We start from the raw sequence: 17935 nt of genomic DNA on the forward strand, positions 1-17935 counted from the left end.
GTGAAACATACACTTTCATTGATATCACCTTTGGGTAAGTTGAGTGGACATGAAATATGGACCCCACTGGAAACAAATCTTTGTGACTTTGTGGGTAATTGAGGGCTTGAAATTAACTTCTTTTTTGGTAGTCCTAGTGGGCTACCAATTTCAGAAAGTGGTAGCCCAAGGATGGTGACCAATAGTCTCATATTCCTGAACTGAAAACAGAGTGCCTCTATTGGAAATATGTGTGTTATTAACATACTTTTATGTCTGTAAATCTTTCATCTTTAAATAGTCGTATAGTAGCCTGAGTGGGCTACCAGCTGCAAATTATGGTAGCCCCATGACAAGAATTGGTAGTTTGTGGGTATGGGACTACTGTTAATTTCAAGCCTTGTAATCCAAGTAAATCAACACTTTGTTCCAGTTTTTAAGTTGTATATGTGTTCTGTCCATTAGTTGATTTATTGAAATAAACTAACCTAATCTAATTAGAGTTGAAAACTAGTAATTCAGTATAAACTTCTACATTTGTGTTACAAACATTACAACTGGCATTGTCAGATAGGGGACTGCTGTAACTGTACACAATGAGTTGTATTATGGAAATGTATTGCATCTTCTTTTAAAGTGAGGCACAGTGAGGAAGTGTTTACTCTATGAAGATGTATTATTAATGTGTATGAGTTTAAAATGCTTACCTGAGAGCACTGTTAAATCTTTCTGTAACAAACTTGAATATTTCCTTAGCTGTTGCAAAGTAACGGTACGTATAGAAGAAATGGTGGAGATAACCTTCCAGTAATGCTTGCCTAAAAAACAAAAAAACAAAAAAACATCAAAACAAGACTTAGACATGAAGTAATACTCACACTATTATCACTTGCCCAGTCACCTAAAGGTCAAAGGTCAACCAAGTTGAAATATGTATGGCTGACAGTATCAAGTTGATACAATGTTCTGACTCAGCAATTCTAAAGGTTGTTCTGATTGGACACTTCACGCATAAAATTTGTTCTGATTGGCTATTTAAGAATACTTGAGGTGATGTATGATGACTGCATCCTTACCTTGCAAACAGATAGGAGAAAAGTCCTACAGGAGTACCAGCCTGTAGGATATTACCATCTCTGCTGGTTTGAAACACTAACAGTGGATTCTCACTACTTGGTTCAAGCTGCATGGGTTCTGTACTTGCACTAATATAAAACAATAGGAAAAGGTGTGTTCTTGTCAGTCACTGCATTGTTTGGTATAAATTCACCTCATCTATTTCCCAGGTTGTATTCCTTGATATGTGGTATTGACCAATTTTGTAATATTTTAAAGATAGTCTGGTAGTTTATCATCCAAGAACTTTTTAAAGGGGTTTAAGCTGGGTTTATATGTTTGTGTTTTTTTTGGATGTAATCTTTGCTAACATATTTAAAAGGTATGTGCAGTATTCTACTTCCTGGAGCAGACTTTGACCACCACTTGCAATTGGACTGAACTCAAACCCAGTATAATGATATCACTTTCTATTTAAAATCATAATACATGTACACTGCACATAAACTCACCATGAAGCAAATGAGTACAGCAGTCCATGATCCAACCCCCACTGTTCAGCATACAACATTTCTAGGTGTCTCTTGGCACTCTCCAAGAAATCAATCTTCTTGTTCATCTCAGCAATCTGTTTACCAACTTTAGACGCCATGTTCTTCTGATCAGCTCCTGATATATAGCAAATATTATCAAGTATATTGTTATTATTGATGCCTTTTACTCTAAAATCCATCATCAGTGCAGTCTTACCTCGTCAACCATGTGCAATAAAACTGAGTACATTCGGCAGTACAATGGTTGTTGCCACCATGTAATTTACCAGACGGTCACATGAGTTTATCAATTCTAAATTTCAAATTTTAACTATCTGAACATAATAGAAGACATTTGTATGTATGTTCAGGTCACACCAATAGTGGTAAAATCTAACTCTGGGACTTTTAACCTCCAAAGTAAATCAGAACTTTTTTGACATATTCAAAATTGAAAGGACAATTCCAATAGTTTATGTCTTTTTAGAACTTAGAAAGTTGACCAATACAAACAAGACTATTTGATAAGATGAGAGCTTTCAACTGTAAACTGTCAGTCTTGTTCACTCTATGATAGAGGGCGCTGTTGATAAGCTGAGTGCTTTCAACTGTAAATTGTCAGTCTTGTTCATGCTATGATAGAGGGCGCTGTTGATAAGCTGAGTGCTTTCAACTGTAAACTGTCAGTCTTGTTCATGCTATGATAGGTGGTACTGTTACAGAATTAGAAAGTAACGTTGAATGACAATGTTTTAATTTGACAACATCTATTAGTGATATCACATAGGCTCTGTAGGAGGCTGGATGTTCCATGTGGCTAGCATTTAACAGATTTTTTGTTTGTTTCTTTTCTGGCATTTATAAGAAGTTGTAATACAGCTTTGAAAAGATTTGTACATCATTTAAAGGACACACTTGGTTTAAAACATCAAAACTGTTACACAAAGTTTTGAGACAATATCAATGACAACCAGGTGCGGTGCAAATATACACTTGTCAAACCAAACGAGTACTGACACGACACGACACAGATACACAAAACCATGACTGAAACACAAAAAGTGAGATGCATATAGTACACAATTACAAGATGACATGCAAGTTAGGAAGATTGAAGATATTACAACTACTGATAATGAAATACTAGTATATGGTTTGCAAAGATAAATGTTAGTATATGTAGTACCATGTTGATGATCAAACAAACTTATATTGTTGACAATACCAAATATCGGCTCATTAAAAAATAATTTTGTACAAAAAAAATTATCATCATTTTTAGATTTTTTTTTCCCAAATTGGATAAGTTTGACATGGCTGCTGTTGTTTGGTTAGCCTTGTAAATGCTTGACTTAGACTTTTGTCTATGCAATTCCTATAATTTGAACTTGACTATGAAAGTATCCATTCCAAATTCTGGTGCCAGATATGTTGGTTGACACTACGGCCAAGTTCAAAGTCAGCTAGTGACAGGCTAGTATTTGACAATATCTATTTATATAGTGATATCACATAGGCGCTGTAGTAGGCTCGATGTTCCATGTGTCAAGCATTATCTCCACACAGCCTGCAAACTCAGTCATTCAATTTTGGTTGGCCATGGCTCATAGCACAGACATCACATGACTTGTATTAAACCAATCAGCTTCCATGCATGGTATCCATGAAAAATACTGAATTTGAATTACTGAGTTCACAGGCTGTGTAGAGAGAACGTTTGGCAGGTTCACCATCCAGCCTTCTACTGGGACTAGATACCACATGACTAATAATAGACTTTGACATGCAAATTTACAGAAAAAGGAAACACAAGACAGAAAAACATCACAGTTTTTACATTTGTACAAAATACATTAATCCCATCCTAATTTGTCAGGGTGCTGATACTACACAGTACAGAGAGTGCCAAAATGTGCTGTTTGACATCTGCAGAGATGAAAACAGAACAAACCTGGCTCTGTTTGTTCCACAGCAGTTGGAGTGGAGGTAAACAAATAAACAAAGAGGAATGGGGGATAAACAAAATTAGTTGCGAAAACAATAAAAAATCAAAATATAACAAGACAACACATGCAACAGATTATTTGGGGAAACAGAATGTTGGATGTTGATATAAACATTCATTAAGTTTATCTTTTTGTTATAAAGATGTAAAATTGATAATTGCTAATGTTGATCTTATGCGTAATAGGCATGCTTTAACAAGAAATGCTAGCATCAATTCATTTTTAGTTGTTACTTCTGTAGAAATTACTTTAATACGCAGTTCTTTCAGATCTGAGACAATGTTTTGAAACTTGAATAACGATGTTGTATCGGTTTAACTAATAAACTATGTATTTGAAAATCATTGAAATGATAAAAAAAAAAGTTGAATGTAATGATTTTTAGGTGATTGTTACCTATACTGCAATAAATATATGAAACATGTATTAGCACATGAAACAGTGGGTAAGCTGTGGGATTTCACAAATATCGATGAACATACAAAACATGACAAATATAATGGAAACACAAAATCAATAGATGAACTTTCTAAAAACAAACACTAAATCAACAAATTTGCTTGTATAAAAAACAAAAGACACTAAATTACAAAAAAAATACAAATAAATCAAAATAAACAAACAAATTGGTGAAAATCAACAAACATGTTGTATGTATACATATTAAAATAAAACATGACAGGAAAACATACATGATACATGATCAAACATAATCAAACATAAACACAAGCATTTCTAAAACTATGCTGAATGGGTAACACAGAATGAAACGTATTAGGTTGGATCATAGACCCTTTGGTGGAGAGTCTATGGTTGGATTATACCATATTAAAGTGATTATTATGATTACTGTAAGTAGTAATAAGCTGAAATGAATATATGATTATGCTAATTAATCACATGTTTATCACATGACGCTCACATGAAAAGGATACAGGGTACTGGGTACATGAAAAATGAATATATGATTATGCTAATTAATCACGTGACAGCCACATGTCTAAAGGATACAGGGTATTGATACATGATTATGCTAATTAATCACATGACACAAGGACACAGGTATTGGGCATATGAGAATTTCTCGTGCAAAGTGACAGCAAATTCTTCAGATGTTCGATAATTTTTAGTGTGGATTCTTTTGATGGAATGTGCAATATAAGGCAGCATTATGTGACACACGCATGAATAAATTATGACAATCACATGACAAAAGGATACAGCCACAGTACTGGGTGTGGGATGATTTCTCATACATGGTGTGACAGAAAATGTTTGGAACGTTTAAATGTTTGAATTACATACAGTGCTATAACGGACGGAATAACAGACAAAATTATGATCTAAACAACACTGGAGTGAATACATTATGATAATTAGTCACATGACAAAACGATTATCAGTATTGGATGTCTACAATACTGGGGTGAATACACTGATGATTAGTCACATGACAAAAGGATACAGGTATTGGATGAATAATGGATGACCTATGACCTACAGGAAACAAGACATTCAAATTCTTGTGAGACCAGGTGACATTTGTCGTGCATAAATGTACTTTTTTACCTTTGCCTTTTTGTGATTCAATCAATTTTCTGTAGAACTTCTCAGATTTGGCTTTCATTCTATATTCCATCATAAGTTGCTGTTCCACCTCCTGTATTATGAAGAACAACAAGTCAGACAAACATCTTAATAATGTTTTTTTTTACAGAAAAAGTATTTTTTAAAAATATGTTTTTTGAGATATTTATTATACATAAATATAAATACATAAAATATTTTGTCTTTGCAAAGCCCGATATTGGGTAAGGATTTGGCAGCTGTTTGGCAGAGCTATAGAAAAAGTTGGTCCGGAACAAAAGAGTGTTTTTGTAATACTAACAGCTTCCCTGATAAGATGAGAACCTGGGATTGAATGATGGGCCTTTAAATCAATCTAACTCTATAGGTTAGGTTTTTAAAAAAAAAACTGTTTCACATAATTTCTTCATTATCATATTTTGATGTAAATTCTCACTAAACATGTCTGTAATCCAACTATTTTTAGTACTCTGCTGTTTTGTTGATATTTTGAGTTTACAAATTGACTTGCTAGTATGTTTAGGAGCAGTGTACAGTGTACATGACATGAATGTGTAAAAAAATGAAATATCAGCACAAAATTGGTGTACATTTAGAGCTGCAAGAATTATTTGTAAAATATCCATAACAGTTATTTTTGGCAAAGTTTGAGACCCTTGTTAACAGAAAACTGGAAACATGATATGAGCATAATTTCCATTACTATAATTTTGGTGAGGGAACCTAGGTAAAAAAGCCACTGAATAACTCAGGTAGAGTTTACCTGCTTGTATTGCACTAATATTATAATTTATTTAAACTCAATAGCCTGTTGAGCTTTCAAGCCAAAGGTTATTCTCAAAGTGTTGAGAAAAAGAAAATATACAAATACATGTATATACATTAGTATGACATTAGAATACTAATACTTACAGAGATCTTTGCCTCTATACTTTGCTGTTTATCCCCAGCCCCGGTTTCACCGAGTTGACCTGTATAGTCCACAATCAGAGGATCAACAGCCTCTGTGTCAAAGAACATTGCACTGTTAGGTCTAGTTTTAGCCATTTCTGCAGCTTTATCAGCAGCTGAACTAGACATGGAAAAACTAGAATCATCCTCCATTGTAGCTCCCCGACTTCCTGGTCTGGACATTCCAGATGAGGCACTGCTGCTGGCTGAGCTGTTATGCCGGGATAATGTCCTAGATATTGCTTTCCGGAGCTTTCCTTTCTTAGATCCAGTACTTGAATCAGAATCGCCGAGGGAGCTACTTCGGCGGATGGTCATCGGGTTCGGAAGTGGGGACTTGCGGAAGCGATGTTCCCCAACTTCAGGTACATGGGGTCCATCCACATTGGACTCATCTGAATTCTCAGATGCACTTTTGACCCTAATAAACCTGGGTCCGGAACTAGTACTTCCTAAACTCATTGTTGATTTATTTAAATCATCCGTCTTCATGCTGGGATCTAGAGTATGTCCACTACTTTCATCATCAAAATCACCATACACTGGTTGTTGTCTTTCTAAAGAAGGTCTAGTTACATCGTCTACCTCTGATGTAACATTCTCTGTTTGACATTCATCCGTTTCATTGTTACTTATTTGTTCTTCATTCACTTCACCCTCTGTAGACAAACTTCTAATTAAATCTGACAAGCTCTCAATGGCACTGCTACCATTGGAATTCAAAAGTTCAGGATTCTCAATTTCATCATCTTCTATTTCATTGGACTCTTTCTGATCTGACTTCAAAAATACATGCTCTTTTTCCCTATCACTGAAACTTCTTTCCCTGTCATGTAAAAACAACTTTGCATCTGCTACGACCTTAGATTTCATAACAGCACTAGTCCGACTGCATGTTGACGGAGTGGGTGACACAGAAGGTTCATATCCACACAGGAGATCGTCGATAACATCATCGTCGTCGTTGCTAGAGAAGGTATCCTCATCATCGGGTGTCGATATGGCTGTGGCTGAAGCAGTGTTGTCAATCACATTTTCTGCGATAGTTTTGGTAAGAGTTGTTGGTCTAGGGCTTCGTGGTCTGTGGCAGAAAAAACAACAAGTGTGTTAGGGTTAACCTGACAAGCTATCCCTAGTTGCAAGACGAAACATGAATAACAAAAGAAGTAATAGGCGTGAAGTGTTGACATAATGACAGCTTTGCATGCACAACGCTACTCTCCAGGGTATTGTGTCCACTCTCTGCAGTGTACACTCACAACATGTCTGAGATCAGAAATAATCATGTCAAAATGTTGGCAATGATGTTTGTTGTTTTCTACTTAGTGTCTATACTTTGCCCTCCTTCAATGTCAGTCACTTCAAATCAAACAAGTGATAGCATGCGCTCTCTAATTTTAAAGACCTACTGTTCAAACTTGACCTAAATTTATCACTATATTGAGAAAAACATTTCACTGGTTTTGCAAATTTGAGTATGTCTATAGCCAGGTTTGTAATGTGCTAAATGATGCTACATACATGTACCAATGAACTGTTCAGTGTCTTTTGTCATTGACACTATATGAATATGTTTTTTTTGGAGAAAAAAAAAATGAAATACAACAGATTATCAGACAAATACGTGAAAATCTTCACCTGTGTGACGTCAAACAGGGCAGATCAAAAACCCATATCATCCCTGTTCTACCGAATTATTTTTTTCTCTCAACTGTTTGAGTGTTCCTGCTAATTCTACGCTGCGATCAAATTATCGTGATAATAATTATGTGCTTTCAAAACGTAAATACACACATTACGTTACATATATCATTGGGTGGCATGAGTCTGATAAGTAGAGGTACAAGCTGACGGTCTCTCACCCTGTGTGTATGTAAGTTGACCTCGCAACAGGTCACACGATTACATAATTTGCATAGCTGTCAGATGCCATTTTTTAATACTTGATGAAGAATAAAGTGCAACGAAACGATGCAGTATTTGTAAAATTTGATTCAAAATTGTAGAAAAAATATGTGGAAAAACTTGATTATGTGATAAATATATACTCCTACGAAATCAATGTTAGTTTTTCATCATAACGCTCCTCGTAAGATTCCGCGGACTCGCCTACCAGCTCGAATTTGTATTAGTCCGCATAATCATACTCGGAGCATTATGAAGTAAAACTAACATTGATTTCGTGGGATTATATATAAGAATACACAAAAGCTGAGAGAGAACACTTTTAAAGTTTCAGTACACAGCATGGATTACAAGTCCAAAATGCTTTGACATAATCAGTGATGAAATAAAGAACAGAAAGTGAGAAAGAAAGAATGAAGACACACAAATATAACAAGGAGAGAGGAAAAGAAAGAAAGCACTTAGTCTAGAGGATAAAATCTACTTTTAAATCTCACTTCAATCTTTTCACACTGTATAATGTAACAAAATTATTAAATTGATGTTCTATACATTCAAAATCAATACATTTTTTTCTTTCAGGATTTTCGAAGTTCAATAATTCATAAATTGATGCGTTTTTGACGATGTTTTATTTCATGAAATGAACACGTTTGTTATATTCAATGGCTGTACGCTTAAAAAAAAATATTAGTGTTTCCAGATAAAAACTTGATCATATCATATGTTTCCTTCTCTCACTCTTGAGGTGACTGTGACTGTGAGGTGACTGAGTGATGCGAAGAAATGGTCAATGTAAAAAAAAAAGGCTGCAAAGACCAAGGCTTCCCATAAAAGTCTGCCAAATTCTTTGCAGTGTAAAGTATGCATCCAACAACAACTGTGTTGACAGTAGCTAGGAATGTACAGAAGAAACCATGCATGTAATGACTATTCACAACATTCACAAAGGTCACACACATAACAAGCAACTGACAACTTTATACTTGGCAAAAAAAAAAACTATTGTCATCTAGGAATTGACATACCTGACTCACAACCCCTCATTTGAAATTGAAAAGTGCATTTAATACTGAATTGAATTGGTACATGGACAACAATGCAATTATGGAAATAGGTGACAGCAGTCGTCTCAAGTAGTCGTTACTAATTTACATATGGTGATGTATATCAGTCTACCAAACTATTCCAAAACTTCAGATACAGCGAGAATGATTGCCTTTAGTAACGTCTGAAATTTGTATGATCTTAAGAACACAGAACGCCACAGCCAAACTTACAAACTAACAATAAACTAATTGACACCATTTTGTTGTCATCCTAACTAATAGTATAGATTTTAGAAATTCAGGGTCTATGCTCATGGCGAGGCCACAAGCAACATACCTGTAATACCGAATGACAGAATCAACTGTGGTGGCGCACTTCATATGGTTGATTGTTATATATTGTTTATGGTTATATGTAGTGTTTGTACGTTCAATATACTTTTTTTTCATTTTTGTGGGTATATATAGAACAGTGTCCACTCATTACTGATGATACAAATCAGGTTTTGCTAGGGAGGCAACTCTATCCCTAACCATAACCCTGACTCCCTAGCTTGAATACAAATGTATAAGCACATCTTCATCTTTGACAGTCCACTGTCCTACATTCTTGCCCTTATATCATGAAATTCCCAAGTCTGGCATAACACTGTCAGATACAACAATTGATTTGCATCTTGGTGTTACAATACACATACATTATACCATGCACAAGCAAAGTTGTATGCATTTGAACTGAAAATATGGAATTTACACCCAGGTCTTTCTATGTTACAGCAGTGTACGGCTATGTCATTCATTCTGCGGAGCTCAAAATATGATTAAAAAATGTTCAGAATCATCATTATTCCCCCTTCCTCCATATTTTTCTTAAATTACATTTACACAGGTATATTATTCTCCAGGAAATAATCATAACAAAAGAATTCTGTCATTACTAGTTTCTTACTCATAGTGACAAGGCTCCTTATGTCACCCATATTTTCTTCAGGTCAGCAAAAAAATAACAGAACTGTCAAATACAGAACTTGATTTACATGCTTACCTTCTTGGTGTTATCACTGGTTTGTGTCCATTCACAGCTTCAAACAACTGCTCCAACACCTCCTCTTCCCAATACAAATCACAGAATTTTTCACTGACAGCACTGCTGAAGGTGGCCCACTTTAAGTTGGCCAACGACGTAATATACTCAGCTGTATACAAAGTATGGTTATCTATTAGTACTTGCTGGTCTATTTCAAGTATGTTTTCAACTTTTCCTCATAACAGTTTGTTTGCACAATACTTTCCTATCACTAAAAGTCTATTTTCTCACTCACAACATATACCAGTATAGTTGAGGGTTTTCGCTAATATTGGGGAACCCCAATAACAGGAAGGAAGAAAGAGCATAGTTTCACTTACAATCTACAATAATTACTAGTAATTTTTGAAACCACAGAAAAAAATGATTTGAGAATCCTGGTATATCTATTGAGAGGACATAGTCAAAATCTATCAATGTGAAGGTCAAGGCTATGGTAGACTTTAATCTACTTTAATACCACCCATAGCAAAAATACAGCAGTTTAATAGCTTTAGACCTTCTCTGTAGTATCTAGCAACATGACTTACCCTCATTTAATAGATAAAACTGGATTGAATTGTACAATATTGACTGACTGATTGTGTAAGATAGTATTTGCATGACTGTCTAGTCTAGAATGGGGAGTAGTCAAAATTCCATTAGCTACAGGTCTTCAAAACTTGGTGTTTTCTTTTTAAGATTTCTGACTTTCCTGTGAAAGTTATCATTTCCTCGGGTGTTTAATGTAAAGTGGAATTGAATCAACCATAGAAATCATAATGAGAGAGATCCAACATCTATGAATCAACCAAATGAACTATTGGGTTTACAACTTGAATAGTCTGTTGCTATCCTTCATTGAGATAGAGATGATTAGATACCATGTTGGCATCCAGACTGGTTATTCAATTATATGTGAATAGTATGGCATGGATTTCATTAATGACTAATTAATAATGTACAGGATATTTACGTAATATGTAATTTACCACATCGTGTACAGTACTGTATTATGGATCCTTTCTATAGTAAAACCATAGAGGAAGGACAGTAATATTGAAATTCACAAATGGATGAAACCCAACACATTGTACTAGTTGAATCACAGTATAGACTCAGGTATGCAGCAGACCGAATCATTCTGTTATTAAGTTGAGAATAATTGGCTTGGTGATGCAACAGCAACCAAGAGACTGCCTGGGGTAAATACACTAGCATCAAAACATGTTTACTGACAGTACTAAAACCTGTATATCTACATGTTCTGTGTATTTATACTGCCACCATTACAGTTTACATTTACTTTATTTCAATCTGGTCAATGGTCTCCTGGGACTCAATTAGTGGTTGTAGCTTTTGCACAAAATTCTAATACCATGATAGCATGTTTGTTAGTTTTTCAATGATTTCAGTCATAAGAATGTGTACTTTCCCAATACAGATTAAAGTGACAAATGACAAATGGGTATTTAATTTGAAAAACAACTTTACTGTTTTCCTACTTGAAAAAAAATATGTGAAACAACATATACCAAGTCCTTGTTTGTAAAATAACAATTTGCCAATGTTTTTTTTAAATGTATAAAATGTTTGTTATTGTATGTACAATAACAAACTTTTCAGACATATTTTTGCAATTTATTGAGTTGCAGACATGGACTTGGTATATGCTGCTTCATTCGTTTTTCAAGTAGAAAAACACTGTAGAGTTGTTGTTATGAATAACAAATCCCAACTGAATACTAATTTATCATCCATACAGCCACTTTAATCTCAAGAGTATCACCTGCCCATGTTACACACACATAATTATGACATGAATTAGTATGTTTGTCGTACACAAATTGAATTATGTACAAACCCTCATTGCTTCACTTAGACAAATAATTAAAATCACAGCTTTTGTATAGATATCAAACAAGTATGTAATATTCGTCATGATAGAAAGCTGTGGTTTGGACATTTTTCAGGTTTGAATGGAGTTACATGTAAATATATACTTATACATGAGAGGGAAGCGTTTGTAATACTATTTGCTCTTTTGGCCTGAGGCCTTTCTGTTCTGAAAATAAATTGATTGATCACATGACTGTACATGTAGGGCATGTGTTGTTGTTACTAACAGATTTCTCACTTGTTTATGCCTTATAAAACACTTCCCAAGGACGTACATTCCCAACATTCCAGCTTTCCGTTCCAGAATTTTTCCTGGAAATGTTTCACAACAGGGCTTTGATTAGATGCCTACCCCAAATATTCAAAAGGGAATATTTGGGGGTAGTGTCTGTTTGGATGCAATTTTTGCAAATCAACCTTCCATGTTCTTCAACATACCTGTCTACTTAGACCGCAGTCTTACACCTACATGTACTCTTCAACAATGAAGAATACTATCAAAACTATCATCTCCTTTATTTTTTGCACAGTTTCTAATCTCCATACTGTGAGATATGATGTCAGCAAAATGCCAAAATATGCAAATACAAATTACAAAAATGGCACTGGCAAAATATTCCCCATTATAATGAAACTTGCATAGTTCTGATTTTGAAATTCTCTAGGTCGTATGTAACTTTATATATTCTCACACAAGAAAGAGCCCATATTTCTGCTGGAGCAATGAAATACTAGTATGCTCTGGTGAGTATAATTTGGACGGTGTCGTAAAGAGGTGTGTGGTTTACGATAATGAATTTAGACTGTATACTAGTATTACCATTCAACATGTAATTCTTATATACAATTTTTATATGTCAGTCATTACCAGTTTTGGTTTGTAGCTTTACATTTCTTTTGTCACTTTTCCTTTTTGTCTACCTTCCACTATCTCTTACTGTGTTGAGTTCTATTGTATACATTTTCAACACCTTTGTGTGATTGTTGAGATGCTTGAGGGCCTCAATGAAAAGAAGCGTTTCCTTTACTTCAGTACAGTAACACTTATTTGAGCTCCCTCCCGTCAATAAATTTATCTTATTATTACTTAAACTGCTATAAATCAAAAAAAGAAATACAAAAAGTTGACTTACCCATAGCCAAGTCTTCCACCCCATTTTCAAGGTACCCATCAAAAGCATACGTTTCTCGAATCAATTTAATAACTTTCTTTAATACTGAGTTGGTTGACAATACGTCCATGAGATGTTGATCATTGAGTGACACTACTTCTTCTGTGCTGGATAAGTTAGCTTGCATATGAACCCCACTATCTCTTGACAGAGACGACATAGAAGTAGGTGAGGTGGGTGATGTCAACCCTCCTTTTGTATTTTCAAGAGGTTTTGTATCATCCAGGTCTTCAAGAATATTCCTTCTGGCATTTACCCTAAGAGTTTTATGGTCCACTTTAGATTTACTGGTATATCTGGATTCACTTTTCTCCTGTTTTTCATCTTTCTGTCGATCTGATGTGTTTGTGTTATGTTTCGATGCGCCAGATTTTTGACTAGGGCTTGACTCACTACTTTCAGAATCGCTGCCCACATGGCCGCTAGAATCAGACCTTCGGTGTTGTTTCTTAGAATGGCTAGAGTAATGAACTCTGTCTCGTTTTTTTCTGGAATACTCCCTACTTTTATTGTCTCTATTTCTCGGTTCATCATCTGTATCGGTTTCAGTTGTCTCAGTAGGCGTTAACTTGACTTTCATATCATTGGCTTGTAAGTTTTTCATTATTTGACTGTCGGTGGGACTACTAAGGTTACTTGGTATAGTAAACTGTCCAAGTGCTGGGTTATATTGTAAACCTAGAGTTTGTGGCTGGAATGGTAGGTTTGGAAACTGCTGAATCCCTGAGAGTTGTGGAGTAGTAGTACTTTGAGTTGAGGAAAATCCTGAGAATGGAATTCCAATTGGCACCATATGGAAGAGACCGGTATTAGGATCTTGCTGGAGAGCAACTTGGAAGGGATAGTTCGGAAACATTCCCGGCACAGGCACAGAGGGATTTGTAGCAATATTCTGTCCGGGGCTACCGGGTACACTCCCTCCTGATTGTGCTGGACTGATGTGTTGTACATTCACTTGAGTTGTTGGACTTTGCTGCATCCCCGGTAGTTGTTGTTGTTGTGGCAAGTTTTGCATTTGTACTGGCATTTGAAAAGTTGGATTTTGCACTTGTCCTGCCATTGTTGGAACAATATGTTGTTGATTAACCATTTGAACACCAGCTTGCTGAGGTGAGTTCATAATATTTTGCTGTTGACCCTGAATGACAAGATGGTCTTGTGCTGGATAACCTATTGGTAATCCTTGATTTGACCCTTCACCTTTGACCCCTGACTGACTGTCAACTTGTCCTTGTGAGACAAAAGAGATTTCCTGAGATACAGTTTGATTTTCTTGAAGAGCAGACTGTGACTCTGTATTTTGTTGTTCACTATTTATGCTATTTTTCACATATTCATCATCTTTCTTTATATCAGTGTCTTCAATCTCACCTTTCTTATCTTTTGGACGTTCCACATACACTGCATCAGTTCTTTTCTTATTCTTTTCCTTTCTGCTACTTTTGTCATGTTTCTTACTAGATTGTGAATCTTTCGACCTTGTATGCCGACTGGGAGACTTTGACCTTGACCGTGGAGACTTTGACCGTGACCGTGATTTCTTTTTGCCACTCCTGTCTCTAGATCCGCTTTTGTCCTTACCCTTGTCACTTCCTTCATCCTGCGATGCGTCCTTCTCTAAATCTTGAACAATATTGACTGGAGGTCTAGGCTTCAGCAATTCTAGTTTCATAGCCTTCGCCATTTTCTGTTTAAACATATTGGGAGACATAATATGTTTCCTTTGAGTAGCGCCGGTCCCTGATTTCTCCTGCTGCAGAACAATGGGTGCAAAGTGAGTGGCTTGGGAAGAGTAAGCATTTGGAAGACGGAAATCAGCTATGGAACTCCTTCTGTTTGATATCAGAGACTGACTATCTTTCAAATCTACAATACTGTCAATTGGTTTGTCAGGAATCCCTGAAAGATCACTCGTACTAAGATTCTTTTTACTTGGAATGGGTCCTTGTACTGGCGACATTGTGTCCTTACTACAAGTACTTGAAGATGGTGATATGCTTCCTTCCGACACAGCCGTTCCTCTACCTATATAACTCAAATTGATATCACCAATACTCTTTCTACTCATCCCAGGACTTTTGAAAGCTGATGGTCTCTCACCCACTCCAAGGTTTTGAACAGCTGGTAGTTTCAATGGCGCAATGTACTGAGGTAAACTTTCAGTTATATGTATTTGGGGTGTTGGCTTTTCAACCGTAATGGGAATAAATGCACTTGTTGGTTCTGTGTCTGGTGGTAGTTTCAACAAGGTATCTTCTGTTTCCTTTGAGATGTACGGTTCTGACAAGTTTGTCATATCGGATGTTTGTCCTTTGACCTCGAAATGGTGTGCTTCTTTCCATAACTGTTGACATATCTCTGTAGACTGCGCTCCGGTTTCTTCTTCATGCTGATCACATGCCATTGTGACATCTTCTAAGTCCTGTCTGTCATCAGCATGGTCTTGCGTCATGTTAACAAACAAAGTCTCCAAGTCTTCAGAAATGTCTGGTTGCTGGGTGGGTGTCAATCTCCAGTCAGCTGCCGACCATAGCGTAGCTCCTACTCCAAATAAGCATGTCTGCAGATCAACAAAATCACAATAATTGTACTATGTCTATATCACAAAACAAATTAAACTGTAGTAGAGTCTTTAGTAAGTCACAGATGATAGGGAACTGAAAAACTTCTATTGAATAATGGAGTCCTAAACCTGTACAATGTTTTTTACATAGAATTTTTTTTATTATGTCTATTCAGTGTTTATAGCTCAAAACACTACAATCACACAATACACAGAGCAAACTGTAGATTGACAAATTTTTATTGATGCTAGCAAGAACCTGTCAATTAATACAAACTAGTTTATTAAATTAGTTTATTCAATATTTGTAGCAGTAGTTACCCAGAATTTACCAGTTAAAGTGATACTGTTTCATACTGAATTTATTTTGGCACACAAAATACTTCAGGTTAATATGCTAAAATAAGTTTACGAGCCAACATAGATATATTCGCAGAAAATCTGTACATATAAACTGTGACATACCTTTTCATTGAGGATACCTTGGTCTTGTAACTCAGGGGCTAAGTACATTGATTCTAAGCTTGTATCAGCAGAAATACTCTTATAAGATATACTACCATTTTCTTTAATGAGTGTGGACGTCAAAGAAATGTAAGAAGCTACAAGAAAACATCAAGATACATACATCATTTCTCCATAACAGCATTACTGACATAACCATTATCGATAAAAGCATCTATGATGATGACGTTTTTTCATATTGAAATGTTGGTACTATTTGATCATCAAGTCAACAAGTGTAACATGGAGAAGTTTAATAAATACATGAATGTGTAACTTCTCTTGAAATTAATAGCTTTGGTTTCTTCTATGTAATCATTATCATAATTGGCAGTTTAGGATCAGTTCAAAAACATGTAATACCCATCCCTCATCAAACCAAGAAGTGGTTAGCATTGTACCTGAGTGTCAGCACTGTGATAAGCTCTTTCAGAATATACATTGTAGCAAAGAAGGTGCAAGGACATGAAAAAGAATTGTGTAAATTTTCTGTTTAATACCTTGAAATAGAACAAGAAGGTTGACTTCTTCTCATGTGCACCTATAGTAATGCATGTGAAGCGCATGGAGCAGAAGTTATGGTGTTGACCTGGAAATTGAATATTCGTTATTTTTATGATGCGCCTAGCCAGTAATATTCTATTTCAGGTACCAAGAATTGGGGGTTTAAATTTTGTGACTGCCTACTACTACTACAGTAACTGCAATACTTACGTAGTACACCTCTGCTTTTACTTAATGCTTCAACACATTCCCTGCAAACTGCCCATAGTTCCTCTTCCACAAGTGGTCTATTCCTTAATTCCAGGATACGTTTCACAGATTTGGCATTGTCAGTTTCACTTTTAGATTTTGCTTTGTAATGCAATTTCTTTTCTAAATGTTTACCTTTAGTCCTGGGTTTGTTTTTAGAAGACTTGTCCCCACCCACTGAAACCAGTGTAAATCCTTTGCCCGCTGCATTTTCATTATCAGACTGTGATCGATATTTCCGACTTGCGAAAGCTTCACTGACACTAGGAACACTGTCAGACTCTTTTAACTGGACAGGGTCAATTGTATATTTTTTCCTGGGTACTGGAATTTTGCTGCCTTCCTGTTTTCCCTGTTCCGATGTTTGCTCATCTGCTGTAATACTTGCCTCACCGTGACTTTCATTACTAGCCGTACTTCTTGGTGAACTAGGATCACTTAAATTCCCACTAATTGTTTTAGGAGAATACAGCTTATTTAAGATTTCTTGTGCTCTCCTTGATAACTGATCAAAAGCAGCTAGTGCATTGCCTGACCCTTCTTCATGTTTTTCATCGCCACCACTCTGTGCAAGGTGTGCATTAGTTCTAGCTATTCGGCCATGTCTTCCATTATCCATTGTGGCCTTGTCATTCCTTCTCTCACTATAGTTTTTGGATATTTCTTCTAACTCTTCTGAATCTTCTGAGATTGAGTCATTATCATCATATAAATCTCCATTCTGTACATCAGTTCCTCTATTTGTCTCTAAAAGGTGGATTTTATCCTCTGAAATTATGGATTGAAATTTAGTAAATAAATCTGGAATTATTGGGAATTAAGTTACCTCTCTCTACACACACACACACACACTCTCTCTCTCTCTCTCTCTCTCTCTCTCTCTCTCTCTCTCTCTCTCTCTCTCTCTCTTTC

General features: G+C 35.8%; 1 protein-coding gene across 2 annotated transcripts in view; it reads right to left on the bottom strand.

Moving 5' to 3' along the window:
• LOC144446558 (kinase non-catalytic C-lobe domain-containing protein 1-like) overlaps positions 1-17935 on the bottom strand; it is a 54880-nt gene that overhangs the window by 6539 nt on the left and 30406 nt on the right. Inside the window, exons 4-12 of one of the 2 annotated variants that reach the window (XM_078136350.1) lie at positions 16985-17791; positions 16232-16368; positions 13165-15763; positions 10112-10262; positions 6074-7193; positions 5144-5234; positions 1548-1704; positions 1056-1184; positions 687-797 (exon numbers count right to left, since the gene is read on the bottom strand). In XM_078136350.1, the coding sequence (XP_077992476.1) occupies positions 687-797; positions 1056-1184; positions 1548-1704; positions 5144-5234; positions 6074-7193; positions 10112-10262; positions 13165-15763; positions 16232-16368; positions 16985-17791 (5302 nt within the window). Of the gene's footprint in view, positions 1-686; positions 798-1055; positions 1185-1547; positions 1710-5139; positions 5235-6073; positions 7194-10111; positions 10263-13164; positions 15764-16231; positions 16369-16984; positions 17792-17935 lie in introns of both variants that reach the window. The other variant, XM_078136351.1, reaches the window with a different exon arrangement.

The sequence above is a fragment of the Glandiceps talaboti genome, chromosome 15, assembly GCF_964340395.1.
Source record: "Glandiceps talaboti chromosome 15, keGlaTala1.1, whole genome shotgun sequence".
Lineage (NCBI taxonomy): Eukaryota > Metazoa > Hemichordata > Enteropneusta > Spengelidae > Glandiceps > Glandiceps talaboti.